This window comes from Symphalangus syndactylus, chromosome 5 (assembly GCF_028878055.3).
Source record: "Symphalangus syndactylus isolate Jambi chromosome 5, NHGRI_mSymSyn1-v2.1_pri, whole genome shotgun sequence".
Lineage (NCBI taxonomy): Eukaryota > Metazoa > Chordata > Mammalia > Primates > Hylobatidae > Symphalangus > Symphalangus syndactylus.
In genome coordinates, this window is record NC_072427.2 from 129,049,209 (window position 1) to 129,072,829 (window position 23,621).

Below are 23,621 nucleotides of genomic sequence, written 5' to 3' on the forward strand. Positions count from 1 at the left end.
CCTGAAAGAAGCTTTTCTAGCATACATTTTCTCTATAAGGCAATTACAGCCTTCTTGCTCTTAAGAACTCTACACAACACTTTGGCATTAAGCTTAAGAGCCATTTTAAACGGTGAAATCACCAACAAATAGCCCCAAAACACAAAAAGTGCATCACTAGATAGACCTCAAAAAAGACACTGGCCGGGCGCGGTGGCTCACGCCTGTAATCCCAGCACTTTGGGAGGCCGAGGCGGGTGGATCACGAGGTAAGGAGATTGAGACCATCCTGGCCAACATGGTAAAACCCCGTCTCTACCAAAAATACAAAAGATAGCGGGGAGTGCTGGCGCATGCCTGTAATCCCAGCTACTCGGGAGGCTGAGGGAGGAGAATCACTTGAACCAGGGGGTCGGAGGTTGCAGTGAGCTGAGATCGCCACTGCACTCCAGTCTGGTGACACAGCAAGACTCCGTCTCAAAAAAAAAAAAAGACACTAATATTTACACCATGAGAGCTGCAACAAGAAGGCAGAGCACTGCCTTGTTCCACCTCAGCTGGGAACGTTTGTATCAGGTGACTCCAACTTGTCACCTCCCAATACAAGTCTGTGAATGACCTCAATAGCTCTGTAAGTATTGATTTTGGGTTACAAACACAATTAGTGACTAGGCAAATCCACAAATACAGAACTCATAAATGACAAAGACTGTAAATGCTATGGTAATTTGGAGCCTCGGGCTATTTTGACCTTGTGACACTGCCATCTCAACATGTAGTTTCTAGGTTGCCTCAACAGGGAAGAGATTGTTGGAGGCTCATTTGCTCCTCTTAAATTCTTTGGTCAACCACAGTCCATTGAACAGAACTAATCACCTGAGCCCAGCTAACTGCAAGAGATCTGGGAAATGTGAGAAACACCTAGATATCTAGTAAGCAATAAATATTTCAGTTACCAAAGCCAAACCAAAAAAAGAGAAAAATAATTGTACTTTACAAAGGGAGGCATCTGGCTGGGCATGGTGGCTCATTCCTGTAATCCTAGCACTTGGGAGGTTGAGGCAGGCGAATTGCCTGAGCTCAGGAGTTTAAGACCAGCCTGGGCAACATGGCAAAACCCTGTCTCTACTAAAAATACAAAAAATCAGCTGGGCGTGGTGGCGCACACCTATAATCCCAGCTACTCAGGAGGCTGAAGCATGAGAATTGCTTGAACCTGGGGGGTGGAGGTTGCAGTGAGCTGAGATCACACCACTGCACTGCAGCCTGGGTGACAGACTGAGACTCAGTTTCAATCAAAAAAAAAAAAAAAAAAAAGAGAGGCATCTGTTCTTGTCAGGCAGAGTGTGTCCTGTGGGAGTTTTGGGGAGTGAGGATGTTTCAGAGTTCTCACCTCTCATGACTTTTCCCAGGTATATCTATTCTAACTGGCAGATCACAGAGTGTTCCAGTTATCACCAGTCCTATCCATTTCATTTTAGCAGGACATATGATTAATTTCTTGTTCTGGACCTTTGTAATTTAAATTTGCTGGTTGTTATCTGTTTCCATTTGGTCATCTGTAGGTTGGAACTTGTTGAACTTTATCAAATTATAAGCAATAACCAATACACTCAAATAGCCTGGTATATTTGCCATAAACCCTAAGCACTTCGCCCTCAGTTTGCACATAGTCTGAATCTTTAGCAGCAAGAGAATTGCTTAATCAATGGCTTACAACAGCAGAACGTGGACTGCCAGGAAATTTTCCATCCTGAGTTGAGGGAATCCTCATTGTTTCTCTCTCTAGTTGACTCAACTAGTTCCATATTTGTTCTGAAGGTCTTTCACTCAAGATACAACTTCCAGATAATCATTTATGTATTCATTAGAACTCCTTTAGTTTCAAGTAGAAAAAATCATCTTGAGCTATTCTAATAATGGTAATAGTAACATTGAGTGAATGTTTATTCTATACCAGTGTCTGGCCCGTAATAAGTGCTTAATCTTTGTTGAATGAATGCTAGACATTGCACTAAGTACTTTAAATGCATTATCTAATTTAATCCTCACAAAAACTCTACACTAGGATTTTTTCCTTTTTACAGTAAAAACAGCAACAGCAACAACAACCACAGCAACAACAACAACAACCACAACAACAAAAACCCAAAAAACCAAAAACAGAGATTTAGAAACTGCCCCAGGACACACAGCTAGTAAATGTTGGAACCAGGGTTTGAACCTAGACCATCTCATTTTTTGCTACCCTATGAGGAAAGAAGGATAATTTATTATAAGAGTGTTGTTACAGAATGAAGGGCAGAAATTCAGAAGGATTACAGGATGGGCTGGAACCACAAAGCTGTTGGGAACTCAGGTCGTATTCTCCCTCGGATTCATCTGTCTGCTTTTTAGACTAGATGTGGTATCCTTGATGGGCAAAGGGAATATTGGTAAAATTACACAACAGATCATTTCACTGATCTCAACTTTTGATTTGCCTTGGAAAATCCCATCATTGCTCCCAGCTATCTTTGTGACCTGGGTTAAGTCATTCCATTTCTTTGGGCTCCAATTCCCCTGTCTATAAAATGAGAAGTTCTTACCAGAGGATTCCTCAAGTCTTTTCTGTGATCCTGGGAGGCCGAGGCAGGAGGATTGCTTGAGTCCAGGAGTTTGAGGGTGCAGTGAGCTAGGATCATACCACAGTATTCCAGCCTGGGCCACAGACCAAGACCCTATCTCTAAATAAATAAATACATAAAAATAAAACTCTGCGATCCTAAGTGAATCTTCTAGGTCAGAAGCACATTAATAATGAAGTTCCATGTATGGATTCGAGGGAGAGAATGGGGAAGGGTTCTAGGGAAAGAAGGACAGAATAAAAGTGTGGGTATAGCTTCAGTGTTGAATTGCTATTTAGAGTTGGTGTAAAGTGAAGGCCTTTGGGGAGATACAGATGGAGAATGGAAAAGACTTCTAACCTTGGCCTGGGGTGGTGGCTCAAGCCTGTAATCCCAGCACTTTGGGAGACTGAGTTGGATGAATCACTTGAGGTCACGAGTCCAAGACCAGCTTGGGCAACATGGTGAAACCCCATCTCCACAAAAAATACAAAAATTAGCCGTGTGCGGTGGCACATGCCTGTAGTCCCCAGCTACTTGGGAGGCTGAGGCAGGATAATCGCTTGAACCAAGGAGGCAGAAATTGCATTGAGCCAAGATAGTGCCACTGCACTCCAGCCTGGCTAACAGAGTGAGACTCCATCTCAAAAAAAAAAAAAAAAAAGGCACGGTGGCTCACGCCTGTAACCCCAGCACTTTGGGAGGCTGAGGTGGGTAGATCACTTAAGGTCAGGAGTTCAAGAACAGCCTAGCCAACATGGTGAAACCCCATCTCTACTAAAAATACACAAATTAGCTGGGTGTGGTGGCACGTGCCTGTAATCCCAGGTACTTGGGAGGCTGAGGCAGGAAAATTGCTTGAAGCCGGAAGGCAGAGGTTGCAGTGGTCAGATAGCCCCACTGCACTCCAGCCTGGGCAACAGAGAGAGATTCCCTCTCAAACGACCCCCCCCCGAAAAAAAACAAAAACAACAACAAAAAAGACTTCTAACCCTGACCAGACCAGATTATTTTGAATGACATCTCTTTCTCTCTCTGTTCCATGAGCAGTTCTGTGTGTAGGGAGATCAGTCCCTGTGCGTAGTGATTTAATCTGGTTTCTGTCTTCTCAGCTCAGAGTTTTTGATAGGGCTTTCACCTACTAGGCCACAGAGAAAGAACCAAATGATAGGGGATTCCAGGGGGGAAGGAAAGACCCAAACATTTGAATGGCCTAATGAGCAAATCACATTTCTCTGGGTCTGTTTCCTTATCCATAAGTGAAAAAGTTTGGTGTATGTGATCTCTGAGGTACTGCTCAGCCCTTGACACTCTGTGGTCCTGGGTAGTAGTCGAAAGCAGCTCTCCTCTTCCTGAATTCTCCATCCTTGGACTGGACCTCTCGTCTGTTTATACCTTGCTGCCCAGTTTGTTTCTCCTGGGCGTCTTTTCTTCCTCAATTTCCTCAAATCCTACTTGCTTCTTAGCTCCTTCATATCCTCTTTGTTTTCTATGTTTCTGCAGAACCCCAGATTACACCCCTGGTCTCCAGTTCTCCATGTCCATGTCTGCCTATTCCTTTCTGCATCACTGGCTCCTAACTCAAGCAATCTCCTCGGATTCCTCTGAGGGGCCCCTGGGATCCCCTATCATTGGTCCCTCTCACAGAAGCATACCCTTCTCCAGAGCCAAAGGATCAGATATTCAGCGGCTCAGGTAACAAACCTGCTGTCAGGTTACATATATTGTTTCCTGAAAGACCACACTACAGTGTCAGTGGAGCCTCAGGCTGCCTGCAGTGCCCTGCCCTCACCTGGCTATCTCACAAAGGTGAGAATAACCAGAACTCACCTCCAGTACCAGTGTTCAACTGGAACATGGCTCTGAGCCTCTGCCCCCTGCTGCTGCTGCTGCTGCTGCTGTCCTTTGCAGGTGAGAAGAACAGTGAGCAGAACTGGGGATGAGGAGGAGGGTGGCTGGAAAAAGACTTTAAGAATGTGGAGGTGAACCTGTTAGATAGAAGGACAAAGGAGAGAGGCAGAGACTTGTGCAAAAAGAAAAAATGGGAGTTAAGAAAAGCAAGCCAAGACTTACTGTGGGCCAATGAAAGGGGTTCAGCTCACCAACCCCTCACCTCATCTTTAGATCCAGGTAGGGAACTGTGCTCAGGGGCAGGGTTGAGTTTGGGCTCTATGTTCCTCTCCTTTAGTGACCTCTGGTTTCTCTCCTTACAGTGACCCCTACTGGGCCTCATTCCCTGGACTCTGGTCTCTCCTTCCTGAAGTCATTGCTCTCCACTCTGGACCAGGCTCCCCAGGGCTCCCTGAGCCGCTCACGGTTCTCTACATTCCTGGCCAACATTTCTTCTTCCTTTGAGCCTGGGAGAATGGGGGAAGGACCAGTAGGAGAGCCCCCACCTCTCCAGCCACCTGCTCTCCGGCTCCATGATTTTCTAGTGACACTGAGAGGCAGCCCCGACTGGGAGCCAATGCTAGGGCTGCTAGGGGATATGCTGGCACTGCTGGGACAGGAGCAGACTCCCCGAGATTTCCTGGTGCACCAGGCAGGCGTGCTGGGTGGACTCGTGGAGGTGCTGCTGGGAGCCTTAGTTCCTGGGGGCCCCCCTACCCCAACTCGGCCCCGGTGCACCCGTGATGGGCCCTCTGACTGTGTCCTGGCTGCTGACTGGTTGCCTTCTCTGCTGCTGCTGTTAGAGGGCACACGCTGGCAAGCTCTGGTGCAGGTGCCGCCCAGTGTGGACCCCACCAATGCCACAGGCCTTGATGGGACGGAGGCAGCTCCTCACTTTTTGCAGGGTCTGTTGGGTTTGCTTACCCCAACAGGGGAGCTAGGCTCTGAGGGGGCTCTTTGGGGCGGTCTGCTACGCACAGTGGGGGCCCCCCTCTATGCTGCCTTTCAGGAGGGGCTGCTCCATGTCACCCACTCCCTGCAGGATGAGGTCTTTTCCATTCTGGGGCAGCCAGAGCCTGATGCCAATGGGCAGTGCCATGGAGGTGAGTGTGGCCAGGGCTGGGACTGGGATGTGGCAGGGCAAGGAAAGTGAAATTGGGGTAGTTTTCTTCCTTACTCTTTCCCTCCTAGGTAACCTTCAACAACTGCTCTTATGGTAAGTAATAAGGGGCCAGTTCTGAGGGATTGGGCCTGGAAAATCTGGAGGTGGAGAGCTGAAGACATCAGCCTCTAGAGAGGAAAACTGATGGGAGGAGTGTGGTTTAGTGCATTTGGGGTGTGACTGTCTGGGTTTGTGTCCTAGCTCCACCTCTTCCTAGCCATATGACTTTGAGCAAGTTACATAGTCTTTCTATACCTCAGTTTCCCCATTTATAAAATGAGAATGATAATGTTAGTTACCACAGAGTTGTTGCACCCGATTAAATGAGTTGATACTGTGTATGCAAACGACTTACAACAGTGCTGGCACATAGTGCTTAATAATGTTAGCTAGTAAAGATGGGATTTGGAAAATAAGGACACAGCTGGATTCCTCTACCCCCTTACTACTTCAGTACAACAATGCCAGACAATAGTTAGACATATTGAGTTGCTGAGCAGATTTCCTAACATGAGGCCCGCTGAGGGTTGTGTTTAAGCTATCTAAAAGCATACGAAGAAAGGAGACAGAAGGGGGCCAGGTGGACAGAAAGAATTCCGACTGGGGCTTCTCCTAGGTGATTTTGGACCTTGGCAGGGCAGCTCTCTCTTTTTTGCCCTGTCGCAGCATTTCAACCAGTAATGCCTAAACTCTCAGGGACCTCACTTACAGAAAAGCCTATGCTTGCCATGCCCCTTGAGGGCTCTGGGTCAGGGTCAGAATCTTCAGCTGGAGGAAATGTGAACTGACCAGATCCTGCCTGCTCCTCCCTCTGCACCCAGGGGCATCCGGCACAACCTTTCCTGGGATGTCCAGGCGCTGGGCTTTCTGTCTGGATCACCACCCCCACCCCCTGCCCTCCTTCATTGCCTGAGCACGGGCGTGCCTCTGCCCAGAGCTTCTCAGCCCTCAGCCCACATCAGCCCACGCCAACGGCGAGCCATCGCTGTGGAGGCCCTCTGTGAGAACCGCTCAGGCCCAGCACCACCCTACAGCATTTCCAACTTCTCCATCCACTTGCTCTGCCAGCACACCAAGCCTGCCACTCCACAGCCCCCTCCCAGCACCACTGCCATCTGCCAGACAGCTGTGTGGTATGCAGTGTCCTGGGCACCAGGTGCCCAAGGCTGGCTACAGGCCTGCCATGACCAATTTCCTGATGAGTTTTTGGATGCGATCTGCAGTAACCTGTCCTTTTCAGCCCTGTCTGGCTCCAACCGCCGCCTGGTGAAGCGGCTCTGTGCTGGCCTGCTCCCACCCCCTACCAGCTGCCCTGAAGGCCTGCCCCCTGTTCCCCTCACCCCAGACATCTTTTGGGGCTGCTTCTTGGAGAATGAGACTCTGTGGGCTGAGCGACTGTGTGGGGAGGCAAGTCTACAGGCTGTGCACCCCAGCAACCAGGCTTGGGTCCAGCATGTGTGCCAGGGTCCCACCCCAGATGTCACTGCCTCCCCACCGTGCCACATTGGACCCTGTGGGGAACGCTGCCCGGATGGGGGCAGCTTCCTGGTGATGGTCTGTGCCAATGACACCATGTATGAAGTCCTGGTGCCCCTCTGGCCTTGGCTAGCAGGCCAATGCAGGATAAGTCGTGGGGGCAATGACACTTGCTTCCTAGAAGGGCTGCTGGGCCCCCTTCTGCCCTCTCTGCCACCACTGGGACCATCCCCACTCTGTCTGACCCCTGGCCCCTTCCTCCTTGGCATGCTATCCCAGTTGCCACGCTGTCAGTCCTCTGTCCCAGCCCTTGCTCACCCCACACGCCTACACTATCTCCTCCGCCTGCTGACCTTCCTCTTGGGTCCAGGGGCTGTGGGCACTGAGGCTCAGGGGATGCTGGGTCGGGCCCTACTGCTCTCCAGTCTCCCAGACAACTGCTCCTTCTGGGATGCCTTTCGCCCAGAGGGCCGGCGTAGTGTGCTACAGACGATTGGGGAATACCTGGAACGAGAGGAGGAGCAGCCAACTCCATCAGGCTTTGAACCCACTGTCAACCCCAGCTCTGGTATAAGCAAGATGGAGCTGCTGGCCTGCTTTAGTGTGAGTGCTCTGCCAGAGGGAAAGCTCCTAGAACAGTGAGAAGGCCCTCTAGGGGAATTCCTCGAATACTCAGAGGCAGTAGTGTGGGGTAGTAGTTGAAGCACACAGCTCTAGAGTCAGACAGGTTTGGATTCATATCTTGGTTCTGTGACCAGCCTTGAATGAGTTATTTAACTTCTCTGAGCAATATTTTTCTCGTCTCATTTATAAACTAGGGATGATAATGGTATATGAGATAATACATGCTGTGGGCTTAGCACAGTGCATGATACACAAACGTGCAATAAATATTACCTTGTTATTCTTTTGGGCTCTTTGACTCTCCTGCTTTCTGCACCAGAAAGAAAAAGGATCAAGTTAGAGGACTCTTAATTTTTCCCCTAGAGAGTGAGAATTGGAGGCTGGCAGAATACAGGAAGATAACGCAGGAATGAGAAAGATTCAGGGACACTACCAATCAGAAGACTTTGGTTCTAGGTTCAACTGTGCCTCAAATTAGTGCGATCTTAGGCAAGCAATTTCATTTAGTTTTTCTGGGCTTCAGTTTTTAGTCTGTAGAATGGAGGGGTGAGAATATGTTAAACACCATAATTCATTCACTGAGTGCCTATTATATGCAAGGCACTTTGCTAGGTTCTGTAGGATATATAAAGATTCCTTACTCCATGTTGGGGCCACCTTTTTTAAACCCTGGGCCCAGTAAAATGGAATTAGATAGTCTCATAGTATTTGGTTCAGGTCTACAAGTATTAATTGAGCCAACTATGGACCGGGCATGGGAGAGGGTACAAGAGAAATTAGAGATATGACCCTGGACCTAAAAGAGCTTAATATCTGAAGAATCACACTTGAGGTGAAGGACCAGCATCCCAGCAAGTGGAGTTGGAATGCCTGGGGGAGCTGCAGGAGAGACAGAGAAGACAGCTCTGTTGGCATATTGTCTTTCTTCCCACCAGCCTGTGCTGTGGGATCTGCTCCAGAGGGAAAAGAGTGTTTGGGCCCTGCAGATTCTAGTGCAGGTAACAGGTGGAGGGCACATGGGTGGGCTGGGTGACAGCCATGGCTGGAGGTCCCTGCCCCGTGAGGCCATACCCACCATGACCTCCTATTCGCAGGCGTACCTGCATATGCCCCCAGAAAACCTCCAGCAGCTGGTGCTTTCAGCAGAGAGGGAGGCTGCACAGGGCTTCCTGACACTCATGCTGCAGGGGAAGCTGCAGGTGAGCATAGGGAAAGGCGAGCAAGGGCACCTGGAGCCTAGTGTTCAGAGGGCTTGCCTTAGTGGGAGGAGGAACTCCAGAGAGGAAATGGCAGGGATACTGGGCATCTCCAGAGGCAGAATCCATTCCTGTGCCCCTACAGGTACCACCATCCGAGGAGCAGGCCCTGGGTCGCCTGACAGCCCTGCTGCTCCAGCGGTACCCGCGCCTCACCTCCCAGCTCTTCATTGATCTGTCACCACTCATCCCTTTCTTGGCTGTCTCTGACCTGATGCGCTTCCCACCATCCCTGTTAGCCAACGACAGTGTGTAAGGTTCTCGCACTACTCCTCCTACTCCTGTCACAGTCAGGTCAACCCCATCCACCTGGAGCAGCCCCTTCCGGAGCTCCTCTCTGTTTTCTTCTTTCATGCCAGATAGGTAATGTGCCAACATCGTAACAAGGTTTGAGAGAGGCACATCTCACGCCTGAGTGTGAAAACCCAATCATCATGCTAATGAACTACAAAAGGATCAGAGAGCTCCTCTCTATTAAAACCAGGGAGAGGCCAGGCGCAGTGGCTCGCGCCTGTAATCCCAGCGCTTTGGGAGCCCGAGGCAGGCGGATCACTAGGTCAGGAGTTGGAGACCAGCCTGGCCAATATGGTGAAACCCCGTCTCTATTAAACTACAAAAATTAGCCAGGCATGGTGGTGGGCGCCTGTAGTCCCAGTTACTCGGGAGGCTGAGGCAGGAGGATAGCTTGAACCTGGGAGTCAGAGGTTACAGTGAGCCAAGATCGTGCCACTGCACTCCAGCCTGGGTGACAGAGCGAGACTCCGTCTTAAAAAAACAAAAACCAGAACAAAAAAAACCAGGGAGGGTCTCCTTCCTATCTAGACAGCAGGGCTACAGAGGGTCAGGGGAAAACAGTTTGGAGGAAGACAAAGGGTTAAGACCCATGACTCCTCACAGCCTGGCTGCCATCCGGGATTACAGCCCAGGAATGAGGCCTGAACAGAAGGAGGCTCTGGCAAAGCGACTGCTGGCCCCTGAACTGTTTGGGGAAGTGCCTGCCTGGCCCCAGGAGCTGCTGTGGGCAGTGCTGCCCCTGCTCCCCCACCTCCCTCTGGAGAACTTTCTGAAGCTCAGCCCTCACCAGGTATGAGAATCATCTTCTTTACTTGACTGGCCCATCTTCTGCTAGTGGGGACGAGAGTCAATGGCATGTCTCTCAGTGGCCCCTCCCTGCAAGAACCCTACAGTGACCGCAGTGCGAGCTAACCTTCCCCATCTCAGATCCAGGCCCTGGAGGATAGCTGGCCAGCAGCAGGTCTGGGGCCAGAGCATGCCCGCCATGTGCTGCGCAGCCTGGTAAACCAGAGTGTCCAGGATGGTGAGGAGCAGGTACGCAGGTGAGTTGTTGTGGGATCAGTAACCAAGGCAGGAGTGGAAGAAGTAGAGAGAGGAAGGTACAGCTGTCATGGTGGGTCGGTGTTCTAGGAAGGAAGGGGCAAGAGAGTAGGCAGTGGCCCCAGGCAGCGTAGAGTTCCAGGAGAGAGGTCTATAGATGGTGCCCCTGTGTAATGGTGTAGTGGTCAGAGTGCCCAGTGTATGTACCCACACTGTCTGCTGCCAGGCCTGCCTTAGTGTGAGTCTCAGGGACCACACAAAGGTCAGCTTCATGCCCTCCTCAGGCTTGGGCCCCTCGCCTGTTTCCTGAGCCCTGAGGAGCTGCAGAGCCTAGTGCCCCTGAGTGATCCGATGGGGCCGGTAGAACGGGGGCTGCTGGAATGTGCAGCCAACGGGACCCTCAGCCCAGAAGGACGGGTGAGCCCCTCAGCACAAACGTACAAGACTCTAGGCTTCCCCTGGGTCTGTGTGGATGGCTTTCCCATTGTGTCAACTTGAGCACAGTGGTGCCAGCCCCCCATCCCACTTTTGCAACCTCCATTCCTTACTCCATGGCCATTCTTATCTGTTACCACCTCTTCCTGGCCCTTCTCTATCTGGTCTGGGGCACCCCAAACATACCCTTTGCCATTTTGAACCTAATCTACTCCAGTCCAATCCCTAGTTCCAAACCCTAGCCCAGGCCCTGGGAAATTCAGATGTGGGATTAGAGAGGAACTTCAAGGTTCATCTCTTTTCTCTCCAGTCCTAAACCTTCTTTGGTCACAGGTGGCATATGAACTTCTGGGTGTGTTGCGCTCATCTGGAGGAGCGGTGCTGAGCCCCCGGGAGCTGCGGGTCTGGGCCCCTCTCTTCCCTCAGCTGGGCCTCCGCTTCCTGCAGGAGCTGTCAGAGCCCCAGCTTAGAGCCATGCTTCCTGTCCTGCAGGGAACTAGTGTTACACCTGCTCAGGTCTGCCTGTCTCACTCCCTGGCATGTACCCTCCATCCCCGCTTGAGCGCCAGTCAAGAGAATCCCATTCAGGGATAAAACCAGCCCCTCCTTTCCCTGGGTGAACAGTAGAGGTAAACTCTGTCTGCAGGAGGACGCCTTCATTCCCTTTCCTCAGATCAAGAAGGGACCTGAGTCACTGAGGATGGTTACTGGGGATGATTAAGAGGGAGCGGGAAGTTTTGGAGTGTTTGCCTTAGGAACCCACTTAGGACCTGGCTGCTGGGTCCTGAGAGCTGTTGTTTTCGGTCCCATCCCAACTCAGGCTGTCCTGCTGCTTGGACGGCTCCTTCCTAGGCACGATGTGAGTAGCAGCAACTTCTCAGCCTCTCGCCAGAGGTCTCTATCCCCTTTTAACCTGGCTCCTGCATCTGCCCCTCCTCTCTCTCCGCTCCCCTCATACTTACTGCCTTGCTGCATTGTGATTGCTGTCTTCCCCACCACCCTTCCCTTCTTCTTCAGGCCTCTTGTCTCTCTTGCTCTTTAGCTATCCCTGGAGGAACTCTGCTCCTTGCACCTTCTGCTACCAGGCCTCAGCCCCCAGACACTCCAGGCCATCCCTAGGCGAGTCCTGGTCGGGGCTTGTTCCTGCCTGGCGCCTGAACTGTCACGCCTCTCAGCCTGCCAGACCGCAGCACTGCTGCAGACCTTTCGGGTATGAGAGTGACAAGGAGGATGAGATAATCAGGAATACCGGCTCTTTCTGGTTGGGAGGAAGGCATCTTCCCTGGAGGCCAGGGAAGGCCTTTCATACCTCCCCACTTACACACACACATACACACACACAACCAATTCTCATGCAGGTTAAAGATGGTGTGAAAAATATGGGTACAACAGGTGCTGGTCCAGCTGTGTGTATCCCTGGTCAGGTAAGTGTGAGATCTCCGAACTGAGCTCCTCTCCCCATTCTGGGGCAGTTTCATATGGCTGCTGCTGCCTCCCACACTACCCTGCAGTGGCCCTGAGAGTTCTGGTTAGCTCTGTGCCCATTAGCAGCCCTCTCCAGTGCCAGATGCAGGACAGCATGATCCACTCACATTGTCCTAGACTAATGTCAAAGGTGGAAGGGCCTGAGAAATCTTCCAGGCCACCCACCCTGCTTTCAGATGAAAAGACCAAGGCTGAGAGAAGCTAAGGGACGTTGTTCTCCTGGTGCCTAACTAGCAGCAACACTTGACCACAGCAGCCTGCGGTGTGAGGCTTTTAGGCGTTTATTGCTACAGTGGCAAATGCCATTCCACTTCTGTCCTAGCTATGGTCCCTTTTCACCCCCATGGTTCCTTTTCTCTGAGTGCTAAGTCTAGACTCTCTCACCTGTCACTACACTGCTATACCCATCGCCGCCAGCAGCCTATTCCCACCACCTGGCCAGACTGCCTGCTTCCCCTGCTCCCACTAAAGCTGCTACAACTGGATTCCTCGGCTCTTCTGGCAAATCAAAGACGCTACTGGGAGCTGCCCTGGTCTGAGCAGCAGGTAATTCTCCCCACTTAATTTCAGAACTTCCTGCCTCAATGCAGTCTACCTTCTTTACCTATCCCTCAGCCCTATTTGTCCAGCTTATCCCTAGTATCCTTTATTTGATTGATTGAGACAGAGTCTCACTCTGTTGCCCAGGCTGCAGTGCAGTGGCATGATCAGAGTTTGTTGTAACCTCAAACTCCTGAACTCAGGCAATCTTTCTGCCTCAGCCTCCTGAATAGCTAGGACCACGGGTGGTTCCCACCATGCTTGGCTAATTTTTAAATTTTGTTTTTGTTTTTTGAGATAAAGTCTTGCTCTGTCGCCCAGGCTGGAGTACAGTGGCGCAATCTTGGCTCACTGCAACCTCCGTCTCCCGGGTTCAAGCGATTCTCCTGCCTCAGCCTCCCGAGTAGCTGGGACTACAGGTGCCCCCCACCATGCCCGGCTAATTTTTTTTTTTTTTTTTTTTAGTAGAGATGGGGTTTCACCATATTGGCCAGGCTGGTCTCGAACTCCTGACCTTGTGATCTGCCTGCCTCTGCCTCCCGAAGTGCTGGGATTACAGGTGTGAGCCACCACGCCTGGCCAATTTTTAAAATTTTTATAGAGACAGACAATACAAAAACGTGGACAGTATGTGGAGACACTATGTTGAGTACTATGCTGTCCAGATTGGTCTTGAACTCCTGGCCTCAAGCAATCCTCCTGCCTTGGCCTCCCAAAGTGCTGGGATTACAGGCCTGAGCCACTGCACCCAGCCCCCTAGTATCCCTTATAATGTGACTTGCTTTTCTATTTTTTTCTCCTTCCCTTTTCTTTCATTTCTTTCTCACTCTCTGAGAGAAGAGTGGGCATCTGGGAGAGTGGGAGGCTGGTGGGTCCCACAGAGTGAAGAGGCAGGACTGGGTCCAAGGCAGTCCTGCCTCTCCACTCTAGGGGGTATCCTTGGACAGTGTCTCTTCTGGGAAGTGGCTCATCTTTCTTCTTGTAGGCACAGTTTCTCTGGAAGAAGATGCAAGTACCCACCAACCTGACCCTCAGGAATCTACAGTGAGTAACTTGTGTTGAGCAGTGGGCTGAATTCGACCAACATTTTTTTGAGTGCTTACTATGTGCCAGGCATCATGTGATAGGGAATGGGGGATATAGGGATGAATGATGCATAGTCCCTGCCTCATGGACATTCTCCTAGCTCCTCCCTTTGCCCTCCTGTCCTTCCACAGTGCCATGCCTATCCTGACTAGAGCCAAAGGACTCAGAAAACCTGGATTCAGGTTCCAGTCCTGTCACCTACTTGTGCTCTTGGGCAAGTCATTTAACCTCCCTGTGTCAGTTTTCCCTTCTTTAAGTGAGAATTACAATGGCAGCAGCCTCATAGGTAGTTATTGTGAAGATTAAATGAGGTAAGTCATGTAAGATATTTAACACAGTGCCTGGTCCATTGTAAAGTCCCAGCAGTCATTTGCTACTATTAGTTTACTTCGGGGTGACTTCAGAGGCACTGGCCAAGCAAGAATAAATAGGAATAAGAAGGTATCACTTTACTTACACCCACAGTAAAAGAACAATGGGCTTCAGAATCTTTTGTTTTTCTTTTTTTTTCTGAGACAGAGTCTTGCTCTGTTGCCCAGGCTGGAGTGCAGTGGCGTGATTTCGGCTCACTGCAACCTCTGCCTCCCAGGTTCAAGCGATTCTCCTGTCTCAGCCTCTGGAGTAGCTGGGATTACAGGCATGTGCCACCATACCCAGCTAATTTTTGTCTTTTTAGTAGAGATGGGGTTTCACCATTTTGGCCAGGCTGGTCTCAAACTCCTGACCTCAGGTGATCCACCTGCCTCAGCCTCCCAAGGGCTTCAGAATCTAAGACATGGCTCTAGTTTCAGTTTACCACATTTCTAGTAGAATGATGTTGGGAATGTCACCTGACCTCCATAAATCCTTATTTTCTTCTCTGATAAACAGCAGTGATGTTATGGGGAGCTGATGAGAATATCTACATAAAAACATTTCTCAAACCATAAATTGCTGTGAATGAACATCTGTACTTGTGCTGAGAGTACTGATATCAAGGAGCAAACAGGCTGTTGTATGTGTTGAATGAGCATCTCCCCACTCACACACCCACAGGGCTCTGGGCACCCTGGCAGGAGGCATGTCCTGTGAGTTTCTGCAGCAGATCAACTCCATGGTAGACTTCCTTGAAGTGGTGCACATGATCTATCAACTGCCCACTAGAGTTCGAGGGAGCCTGGTGAGAGGGGGTGCCTGGACATTAGTGGGAGCAGGGAGGCTGGGACCCTAGGTATAGAACCCAGCTCCTATGTTCTGCTCTGGCCTCACCCTGCTTCCCTACAGAGGGCCTGTATCTGGGCAGAGCTAAAGCGGAGGATGACAATGCCAGAACCAGAATGGACAACTCTAGGGCCAGAACTGAATGGGCTGGATAGCAAGCTACTCCTGGACTTACCGTAAGTACTGCAGCTAGAGATATTGGCCCCTCAGAAAGCTCAATCTGGGGTGAAGATCTGCCCTTAGGGAATGCCCTAGAGGAGGCGGTTTTTCTTTCTGGTAGTTCCCTGACATCATTTATAGCCCAAAGCAGAGGATTTTATTCAAAGTTGCTCTATGTATTGACTGGTTCCCAGAATATGCTCCAGCATGGGGCAGCTGAGGGTGGCAACACTGTATTGAAGCCTGCCAAGTAATCTTACAATAACCTAGTCCACATTAATGGAGATTGAGATAGAGTGTCTGAAGTGAGGGAGGCAATGCTCCAATTCTGCCCCAGAGGATTGTAGTTTGCTCAGGGCACTGTGTTCTTAGTGCGTTCAGAGGAGTAGATCGAGAGAAAAATATATGAAAAATGTGATAAGTGCCTTCAAATACCTGAGGGGCTATGAAGTAGAAATTAGCTTGTCATATTTATGAGTGGCCCCATTGGGCAAGACTAAGAGTAGTTAACAGAGATCAGATTTTTAGATAGTATAAGAAAAACTAAGGTAGTGAGTTCCTGGTCCTTGGAGCTCTTCGAGTCTAGGCCAGATGGCCCCATGGCAGGAATGTTGTAGAGGACGTTCATATACAGGTTGTGGGAAGAAAAGGCTGTAGGAACCCAACGCTCCTCCCTACCCATAGAGAAATTTATTAGTATCTTACTCATATGCTGCTTTTCTCGTTTTACCCCTACCACCACCCCATTGCCATCTGCACTGTAAGTCAGAATAGGAAAATGCTGGTGTTACAGTCTTCCCGAGGAATATGGAGATGAAGGGGAGTAAAAGCAGTTGACTTCATTCTTACTTTTTTTTTTTTTTTGAGACAGAGTTTCGCCTGTGTCACCAAGGCTGGAGTGCAGTGACATGATCTCGGCTCACTGCAACCTCCATCTTCCAGGTTCAAGCAATTCTCCTGCCTCAGTCTCCCGAGTAGCTGGGACTGTAGGTGTGCACCACCACGCCAGGCTAATTTTTGTATTCGTTGTGGGGACGAGCTTTCACCATGTTGGCCAGGCTGGTCGTGAACTCCTGGCTTCAAGTGATCTGCCCACCTCGGCTTCCCAACATTCTTACATTCTTATAGGCCTTTCCACAGATTTTAGCTCTTGTATGACTTAGCCCAGTTCCAGAACTGGTAATGCTAGGTAGGGTACAGGTTATCACCTCTGATTTCTGGGCAAAAGGGATTTATTTATTTATTTCCTTATTTATATTTTTGAGACGGAGTCTCGCTCTGTCACCCAGGCTGCAGTGCAATGGTGCCATCTCGGCTCACTGCAACCTCCATCTCTGGGGTTCAAGCAATTCTCCTGCCTCAGCCTCCTGAGTAGCTGGGATTACAGGTGCGTGCCACCACACCCGGCTAATTTTTGCATTTTTAGTAGAGATGGGGTTTCCTCATGTTGCTCAGGCTGGTCTTGAATTTCTGACCTCGTGATCTGCTTGCCTCGGCCTCCCAAAGTGCTGGGATTACAGGCATGAGCCACCGCATCAGGCCTGTTTTTACTTTTTTAATGCCATTCAGATCTGTTTAAATATGTGGGTTCTGTGAGATGATTTAGAATCCCAAGGTTACAGATGAGGTGAAAGATCCTAGACCATGCATCAAAAAACTCGAGTTCCTCATTTGTGAAAGAAGGATAAGAGAAACACCTATTTTGTCTGGGTGCAGTGGCTCACGCCTATAATCCCAGCATTTTGGGAGGCCAAGGTGGGTGGATCACTGAGGTCAGGGGTTCAAGACCAGACTGGCCAACATGGCAAAACACCATCTCTACTAAAAATACAAAAGTTAGCTGGGCGTGGTGGCACGTGCCTGTAATTCCAGCTATTTGGGAGGCTGAGGCACGAGAATTGCTTGAACCTGGGAGGTGCAGGTTGCAGTGAGCTGAGATCGCAGCACCACTGTGCTCTGGCCTGAGTGATGGAGTGAGGCCAGGTCTTGTTGTAGGATCAAATGAGATAACACCTGAAAGAACTTTGTAAATTGTATAGCACGTACAAACAAGAAGGGACCTCTTCACAAGTAGAGGAAGGGTGGTCGTGTGGAAAAAAAACGGGAATTGGGAGTGAGAGACCTCAACATTTGATCTTTGTGAACCTCAGTTTTTTAATCTATAAAATGGGGAAATGTTAATGGTACTTAATATTTGGAGCTTTTGAGTCCATTAGATCAGGTAGGATTGTTTTTTTGTTTTTTTAGGAAGACTAGAAATATGTCGCTCCCTTTTTCTCCCTCATTCAAGCTTGATGGTGGGAATTGGCCCTGCAGCTGTTTACTATCAGTTCCTGTCCAACTTCACTAAGTTTGGTCTGGGGTCACATCATAGCTGGGGACTGTAGGGTTCTGTGGTCCCTTCTCAACTTGGCCCAGCTCCACCTGAATACTGTTGTTGTCAAATTGCTATAATAGGATCCAGTTGATGGACAGACTATCCAATGAATCCATTATGTTGGTGGTGGAGCTGGTACAAAGAGCTCCAGAGCAGCTGCTGGCACTGACCCCACTCCACCAGGCAGCCCTGGCAGAGAGGGCACTACAAAACCTGGTAAGAGTCCACCCTACCAGACTCAGATTTGCTGCCCTGGGCAATTCTTGCTCCTCAGACAATGCTCTCTGTCCCTCAACCCTCTACTTCTTGCTTTCTTGCTGCCAAACAGGTTCCTGTGTGCAAGGACTGGCCCCTGTTTTGCCTCTGGCTTCTGTTCCTTGATAATATGCTTCATGTTACTTGTCCATACCTCTTGGAGTCCGAGAAATCTCTTGGAGTCCACCTCTCAGTCTTTCTGCCTGCTCCTATGTGGGCTCATTGCTTCAAAAAGTGAACAAAGGTAGTGAGCATCATAGGATGCTGAGTTGGGAGCAGGAGGGCGGGAGGGTCAAGGGGCTTGGTGTCTTGATCAAGGTGTCTGGTATTCTGAGTCAGAAGTGCATTGTCCAAGTTCTGATGCTCTTCTTCAGGCTCCAAAGAAGACTCCAGTCTCAGGAGAAGTGCTGGAGACCTTAGGCCCTTTGGTTGGATTCCTGGGGATAGAGAGCACACGACAGATCCCCCTACAGATCCTTCTGTCCCATCTCAGTCAGCTGCAAGACTTCTGCCTAGGAGAGACGTTTGCCACAGAGCTGGGATGGCTGCTATTGCAGGAGTCTGTTCTTGGGTATGGACCTCTGAGAACTTCAGATTCTAACTCATTCTATATGCAATCCCTCAACCACCATCATCAGTGGGCAGCCTGTTCCATATTCTTAAGGTCCCCTGGAGCCCTGTGTCTGAAATCCTAGCATGTCCTCTTTTCCCCTTCCTTTTCCTCACAGTTCCCTTAGCTCCCCAGCCCCCGATTTTCTTCCTGTCCCCAGGAAACCAGAGTTGTGGAGCCAGGATGAAGTAGAGCAAGCTGGACGCCTAGTATTCACTCTGTCTACTGAGGCAATTTCCTTGATCCCCAGGGTGAGATGAAGGAAGAAGGGAAGGGAGTAAATGCATAGAGGGGACTGGTGAGCTGGTTATGGGTACCCGTGGCCAAAGAGGGCAAAGGATATGAAGCCTAGATCTAGGGGGAGACTGCGAAACAGAGACAGGACTTTGGACTTATAGCTATAGCAGCAGGCCCTGATCTGTCCAGATCTCTCCACTCTCCTTCTACCTTCTCATGCAGGAGGCCTTGGGTCCAGAGACCCTGGAGCGGCTTCTAGAAAAGCAGCAGAGCTGGGAGCAGAGCAGAGTTGGACAGCTGTGTAGGGGGCCACAGCTTGCTGCCAAGAAAGCAGCTCTGGTAGCAGGGGTGGTGCGACCAGCTGCTGAGGATCTTCCAGGTGAAACTACCCAAATACTTACATGTCCAGCAGGATGTACAGGGAGTATCAAACGGTCTGGTTTCTACATGTGCTCTTCTCTGGGACTGGGTTTTCTAATTTATAAAGCAGAGAGTTTAGAGGGATGATCTTCAAGTCTCTTCTAGTTCTAGAATTCTGTAGCTCTGGGAGTTTGTAAACTATTAAGTTTTCTTTTAGCCCAGAACTTCCATTTTCCTGCTCTCTTGTGTCTGCTCTAGACTGAACTGTAGCTCGGCTAAGTGTGGAGCTCTCTGCTGGGGAGATCCCTAGAAGCTTTGAAGGAGACATTGTGAGGCTAGAGAACTGGGTTCAAATTCAGCTCTGCCATGAAATCCTTGACCAACATCCTCAGTCTTCCATCTATAAAAGTCTTGGCATCTCCAATCACTTCTTGTTCTATTATCTTCTAAGCCCTATACATCTTACCCTGTAATACTCCTTTGATCCCTATTTCTCACAGTGCTCCATCCTCCAAAGGTTGGAAGAGTCATTCTATCTACAGATATCTCTCTGGGCATATTTTATTACTACACTGACTTCCTGGCCCTGCCTTTCCCCTTCAGAACCCGTGCCAAATTGTGCAGATGTACGAGGGACATTCCCAGCAGCCTGGTCTGCAACCCAGATTGCAGAGATGGAGCTCTCAGACTTTGAGGACTGCCTGACACTATTTGCAGGAGACCCAGGACTTGGGCCTGAGGAACTGCGGGCAGCCATGGGCAAAGCAAAACAGGTTAGGGATGGAGAGGCAACTGGGGTTGGCCATGAGGAAGCTGTTGGGGTGTGATGTAGGACACGAAGAGAATGGAGAGTTGGATGAGAGGTGGGGGAAGCAGGAGATAGAAGAGTTAGAAGATTTGGGTCACAAGTAGGAGGTGAGGGGAGACAAATATTGATGAAAGAGAGTATAGTGAATAGAGGGACTAAAGCAGTGGTTACCAAATTTTAATGCATATCACAATCATCAAGGGAACAGATTTTTTTTCCTTATCCTTTTTCTTTCTCAAAAAAATAATGGCATGCTTCGGCTGGGCGCAGTGGCTCACGCCTGTAATCCCAGAACTTTGGGAGGCCGAGGCGGGCAGATCACGAAGTCAGGAGATCAAGACCATCCTGTCTAACACCGTGAAACACGGTCTCTACTAAAAATACAAAAAAGTTAGCCGGGCGTAGTGGTGCGCACCTGTTGTCCCAGCTACTTGGGAGGCTGAGGCAGGAGAATGGCGTGAACCTGGGAGGCGGAGCTTGCAGTGAACTGAGGTCAAGCCAGTGCACTCCATCCTGGGTGACAGAGCGAGACTCCATCTCAAAAAAAAAAAAAAAAAAGGCATGCTTCATGAATTTGTGTGTTATCCTTGCGCAGGCACCATGCAAATCTCTGTATCATTCCAATTTTTTTGGGTATGTGCTGCTGAACTGAGCATGGGAACAGTGCCAGTACCAGATTACCATGCTTCACTGACTTAATAAAAACCTTTGGGGAGGCTTGGCGCAGTGATTCATGCCTGTAATCACAGCACTTTGGGAGGTGGAGGCAGGTGGATTGCTTGAGCCCAGGAGTCAGAGACCAGACTAGGCAACATGGTGAAACCCTGTCTCTACTAAAAATAGAAAAAACATTAGCTGGGTGTGTCGGCGCATGCCTGTAATCCCAGCTACTCGGGAGGCTGGGGTAGGAGAATCCCCTGAGCCCAGGAGGTGGAGGGTGCAATGAGCCAAGATCGTAGCACTGCATTCCAGCCTGGGTGTCAGAGCAAGACCCTGTCTCATAAATTAAAAAATAAGTCTCTGGGGGAAAGAGTCCAGACATCTGCATCGGCTTTTTTTTTTTTTTTCTGAGACAGAGTCTCACTCTGTCACCGAGCATCCAGGCTGGAGTGCAGTGGTGTGATCTTGGCTCACTGCAACCTCTACATCCTGGGCTCAAATGATCCTCCTGCCTCAGCCTCTCAAGTAGCTGGGACTACAGGTGCATGCCACCACACCTCGCTAATTTTTGTATTTTTGGTAGAGATGAGGTTTGACTATGTTGCCCAGGATGGTCTTGAACTGGGCTCAAGCAATCCTCCCACCTCAGCCTCCCAAAGTGCTGGGATTGCAGCTGTGAGCCACTGTGCTGGGCCCCAGGCATCTGTGTTTTAATAAGCATCTCTGTGTCTGATGCACATAAAAATGTGGAACTCATGGACTAGAGTTAGTTTGCTCTTCTTTTCCAATGACCGTAATGTCTTTCAAAACACCTTAGTCAGAGGAACTGTAAGGCAACTGTCTCATTTTATGTGGAGGAAACTAAAGAAAAGGCAAGTGATTTACCTAGAGTTATACGGCTAAGGGCAGAGGCAAGACTTAAAACCCAGCAGTCTGACTCCCAATCCACTGCTTTTCCACTCACATTGTTCCTGTCTTTCTCCTAGTTGTGGGGTCCCCCCCGGGGATTTCGTCCTGAGCAGATCCTGCAGCTCGGTAGGCTCTTAATAGGTCTAGGAGATCGGGAACTACAGGAGCTGATCCTAGTGGACTGGGGAGTGCTGAGCACCCTGGGGCAGATAGATGGCTGGAGCTCCACTCAGGTAACACTTTTCCTCCTCCCTACTGCTTCCCAAACACCCATCCCACAGACGCAGTCCTATAGATCATCTAAAGCCCAAGGAATTTTTTCCTGTGACCCTACCTGGTCATTCTTTCTATCTTTTGTTAATAACCCCTACTAGTGACCTTCAGGACTCTGATTTACTCACTCTGAGGGCCTGGACACATAATACTGTCTCCTACCTCTTTTCCTGGAGGCTTCCTCTTTTTCTATCCTTTTCTGAGTCCTCAGCCTTCCCCATGACTCCTTAGGTCTTAATAGTAACAGAATATAACCCAGTAACACCTATCACTTCCCTGTCCGTTAATTCTCCATAACTTTTCTCCTTCCCCTCTGCTCCCAACCCCCACCCCAGCTCCGCATTGTGGTCTCCAGTTTCCTACGGCAGAGTGGTCGGCATGTGAGCCACCTGGACTTCATTCATCTGACAGCGCTGGGTTATACTCTCTGTGGACTGCGGCCAGAGGAGCTCCAGCACATCAGCAGTTGGGAGTTTAGGTCACTTGTGAAGGGGCTGAGGGTGGTGGTGCTGAGGTAAAGGTGGACTTACTGGGGAAAGAAGGATCATGAAGGTCTGGTCCCATGGAGGAAGGGAACTCATTTGAAGCCATCTCTTCCTTTGTCTCATGACCACAGGCCCTTTCGCTGAAGCCGAATTCTTCTTCCTTCCTTCCCACTGTTCTACAGCCAAGCAGCTCTCTTCCTGGGCACCCTGCATCTCCAGTGCTCTGAGGAACAACTGGAGGTTCTGGCCCACCTCCTTGTACTGCCTGGTGGGTTTGGCCCAATCAGTAACTGGGGGCCTGAGATCTTCACTGAAATTGGCACCATAGCAGGTGGGGAGCTGGGCCACTGCTGGTGCAAGTTGGTTTGGTTTCTATACCATGGGTGGACTGGATGGAAGACTGCCCTGCAATTCTTAAGGTGGGGGCCTGAAAGGGTGTTTAAATAAGGGGCTAGAGCCATATTGGGGAAGATCTACGATAGGGCACTTTGGGAGTAGTTAGAAAAGGTCTATAGGTTTGAAGAGAGGGAAAGTCAGTCTAAGACAATGTTTGGATGCCACTTGCTTCAACAGCTGGGATCCCAGACCTGGCTCTTTCAGCACTGCTGCGGCAACAGATCCAGGGCGTTACTCCTCTTGCCATTTCTGTCATCCCTCCTCCTAAATTTGCTGTAAGTATTAATGGACTGGGGTGACCACAGGAGAGCCAGGGCCCAATGGGGACTACATGCATGCACTGATTCCTACCCCTGCCCCCAGGTGGTGTTTAGTCCCACCCAACTATCTAGTCTCACCAGTGCTCAGGCTGTGGCTGTCACTCCTGAGCAAATGGCCTTTCTGAGTCCTGAGCAGCGACAAGCAGTTGCATGGGCCCAACACGAGGGGAAGGAGAGCCCAGAACAGCAAGGTGAGTTCCCAGATGCACTGCTTGATCTTCCATCTCCTGACCCAGAATCAAACCCCTAATTTGGTGCTGTCTGGCTCTTAGAGTGCACCCAGGGAGATCCCTGGAGTGAAGGAGTCTCCAGGCAGAGCGCTAATATCCAAGTGTCAATGCTCCTGGAGAGCAGAGTTGTGATATTACTCCCATTCCCTGTCTATTATAGGTCGAAGTACAGCCTGGGGCCTCCAGGACTGGTCACGACCTTCCTGGTCCCTGGTATTGACTATCAGCTTCCTTGGCCACCTGCTATGAGCCTGTCTCTACAGTAGAAGGAGATTGTGGGGAGAGAAATCTTAAGTCATAATGAATAAAGTGCAAACAGAAGTGCATAATGAATAAAGTGCAAACAGACGTGATTATTTTCAGAAGCTGATGAGGAATATGGGTAAAATGTTAATGCTTTCCACCCACCTGAGAATCAGCGTTCCCGGGATGCCGTATCTGGAGTCTCTTTCCATCATAAACAATCCC

The 23,621-nt window shown here is 49.8% G+C and overlaps 1 protein-coding gene and 2 non-coding genes across 16 annotated transcripts in view; 1 reads left to right on the plus strand and 2 right to left on the minus strand.

Moving 5' to 3' along the window:
• Positions 1-23,490, plus strand: part of STRC (stereocilin) — a 28,578-nt gene extending 5,088 nt beyond the window's left edge. The window contains exons 2-30 of one of the 14 annotated variants that reach the window (XM_063639486.1): positions 4,089-4,280; positions 5,518-5,578; positions 5,667-5,691; positions 7,580-7,716; positions 8,673-8,735; positions 8,832-8,936; positions 9,079-9,245; positions 9,891-10,077; positions 10,215-10,330; positions 10,613-10,745; positions 11,097-11,279; positions 11,584-11,622; positions 11,806-11,973; positions 12,122-12,187; positions 12,669-12,794; positions 13,774-13,832; positions 14,910-15,033; positions 15,138-15,250; positions 17,691-17,826; positions 18,240-18,436; positions 18,636-18,726; positions 18,935-19,091; positions 19,676-19,845; positions 21,527-21,682; positions 22,058-22,200; positions 22,390-22,538; positions 22,781-22,878; positions 22,967-23,114; positions 23,314-23,490. In XM_063639486.1, coding sequence (XP_063495556.1) covers positions 4,123-4,280; positions 5,518-5,578; positions 5,667-5,691; positions 7,580-7,716; positions 8,673-8,735; positions 8,832-8,936; positions 9,079-9,245; positions 9,891-10,077; positions 10,215-10,330; positions 10,613-10,745; positions 11,097-11,279; positions 11,584-11,622; positions 11,806-11,973; positions 12,122-12,187; positions 12,669-12,794; positions 13,774-13,832; positions 14,910-15,033; positions 15,138-15,250; positions 17,691-17,826; positions 18,240-18,436; positions 18,636-18,726; positions 18,935-19,091; positions 19,676-19,845; positions 21,527-21,682; positions 22,058-22,200; positions 22,390-22,538; positions 22,781-22,878; positions 22,967-23,114; positions 23,314-23,402 — 3,564 coding nt within the window. In that variant the 5' untranslated portion in view covers positions 4,089-4,122 and the 3' untranslated portion in view covers positions 23,403-23,490. The other 13 variants (XM_063639476.1, XM_055276779.2, XM_055276780.2 and 10 more) reach the window with 13 other exon arrangements.
• Positions 9,347-9,450, minus strand: LOC129483792 (small nucleolar RNA U13). The gene has a single exon (XR_008658286.1). It is a non-coding gene; the product is annotated as a small nucleolar RNA U13 (small nucleolar RNA).
• LOC129483623 (U6 spliceosomal RNA) lies at positions 20,431-20,536 on the minus strand. Its single transcript, XR_008658140.1, has one exon. It is a non-coding gene; the product is annotated as a U6 spliceosomal RNA (small nuclear RNA).
• Positions 23,491-23,621: the final 131 nt, after the last annotated feature.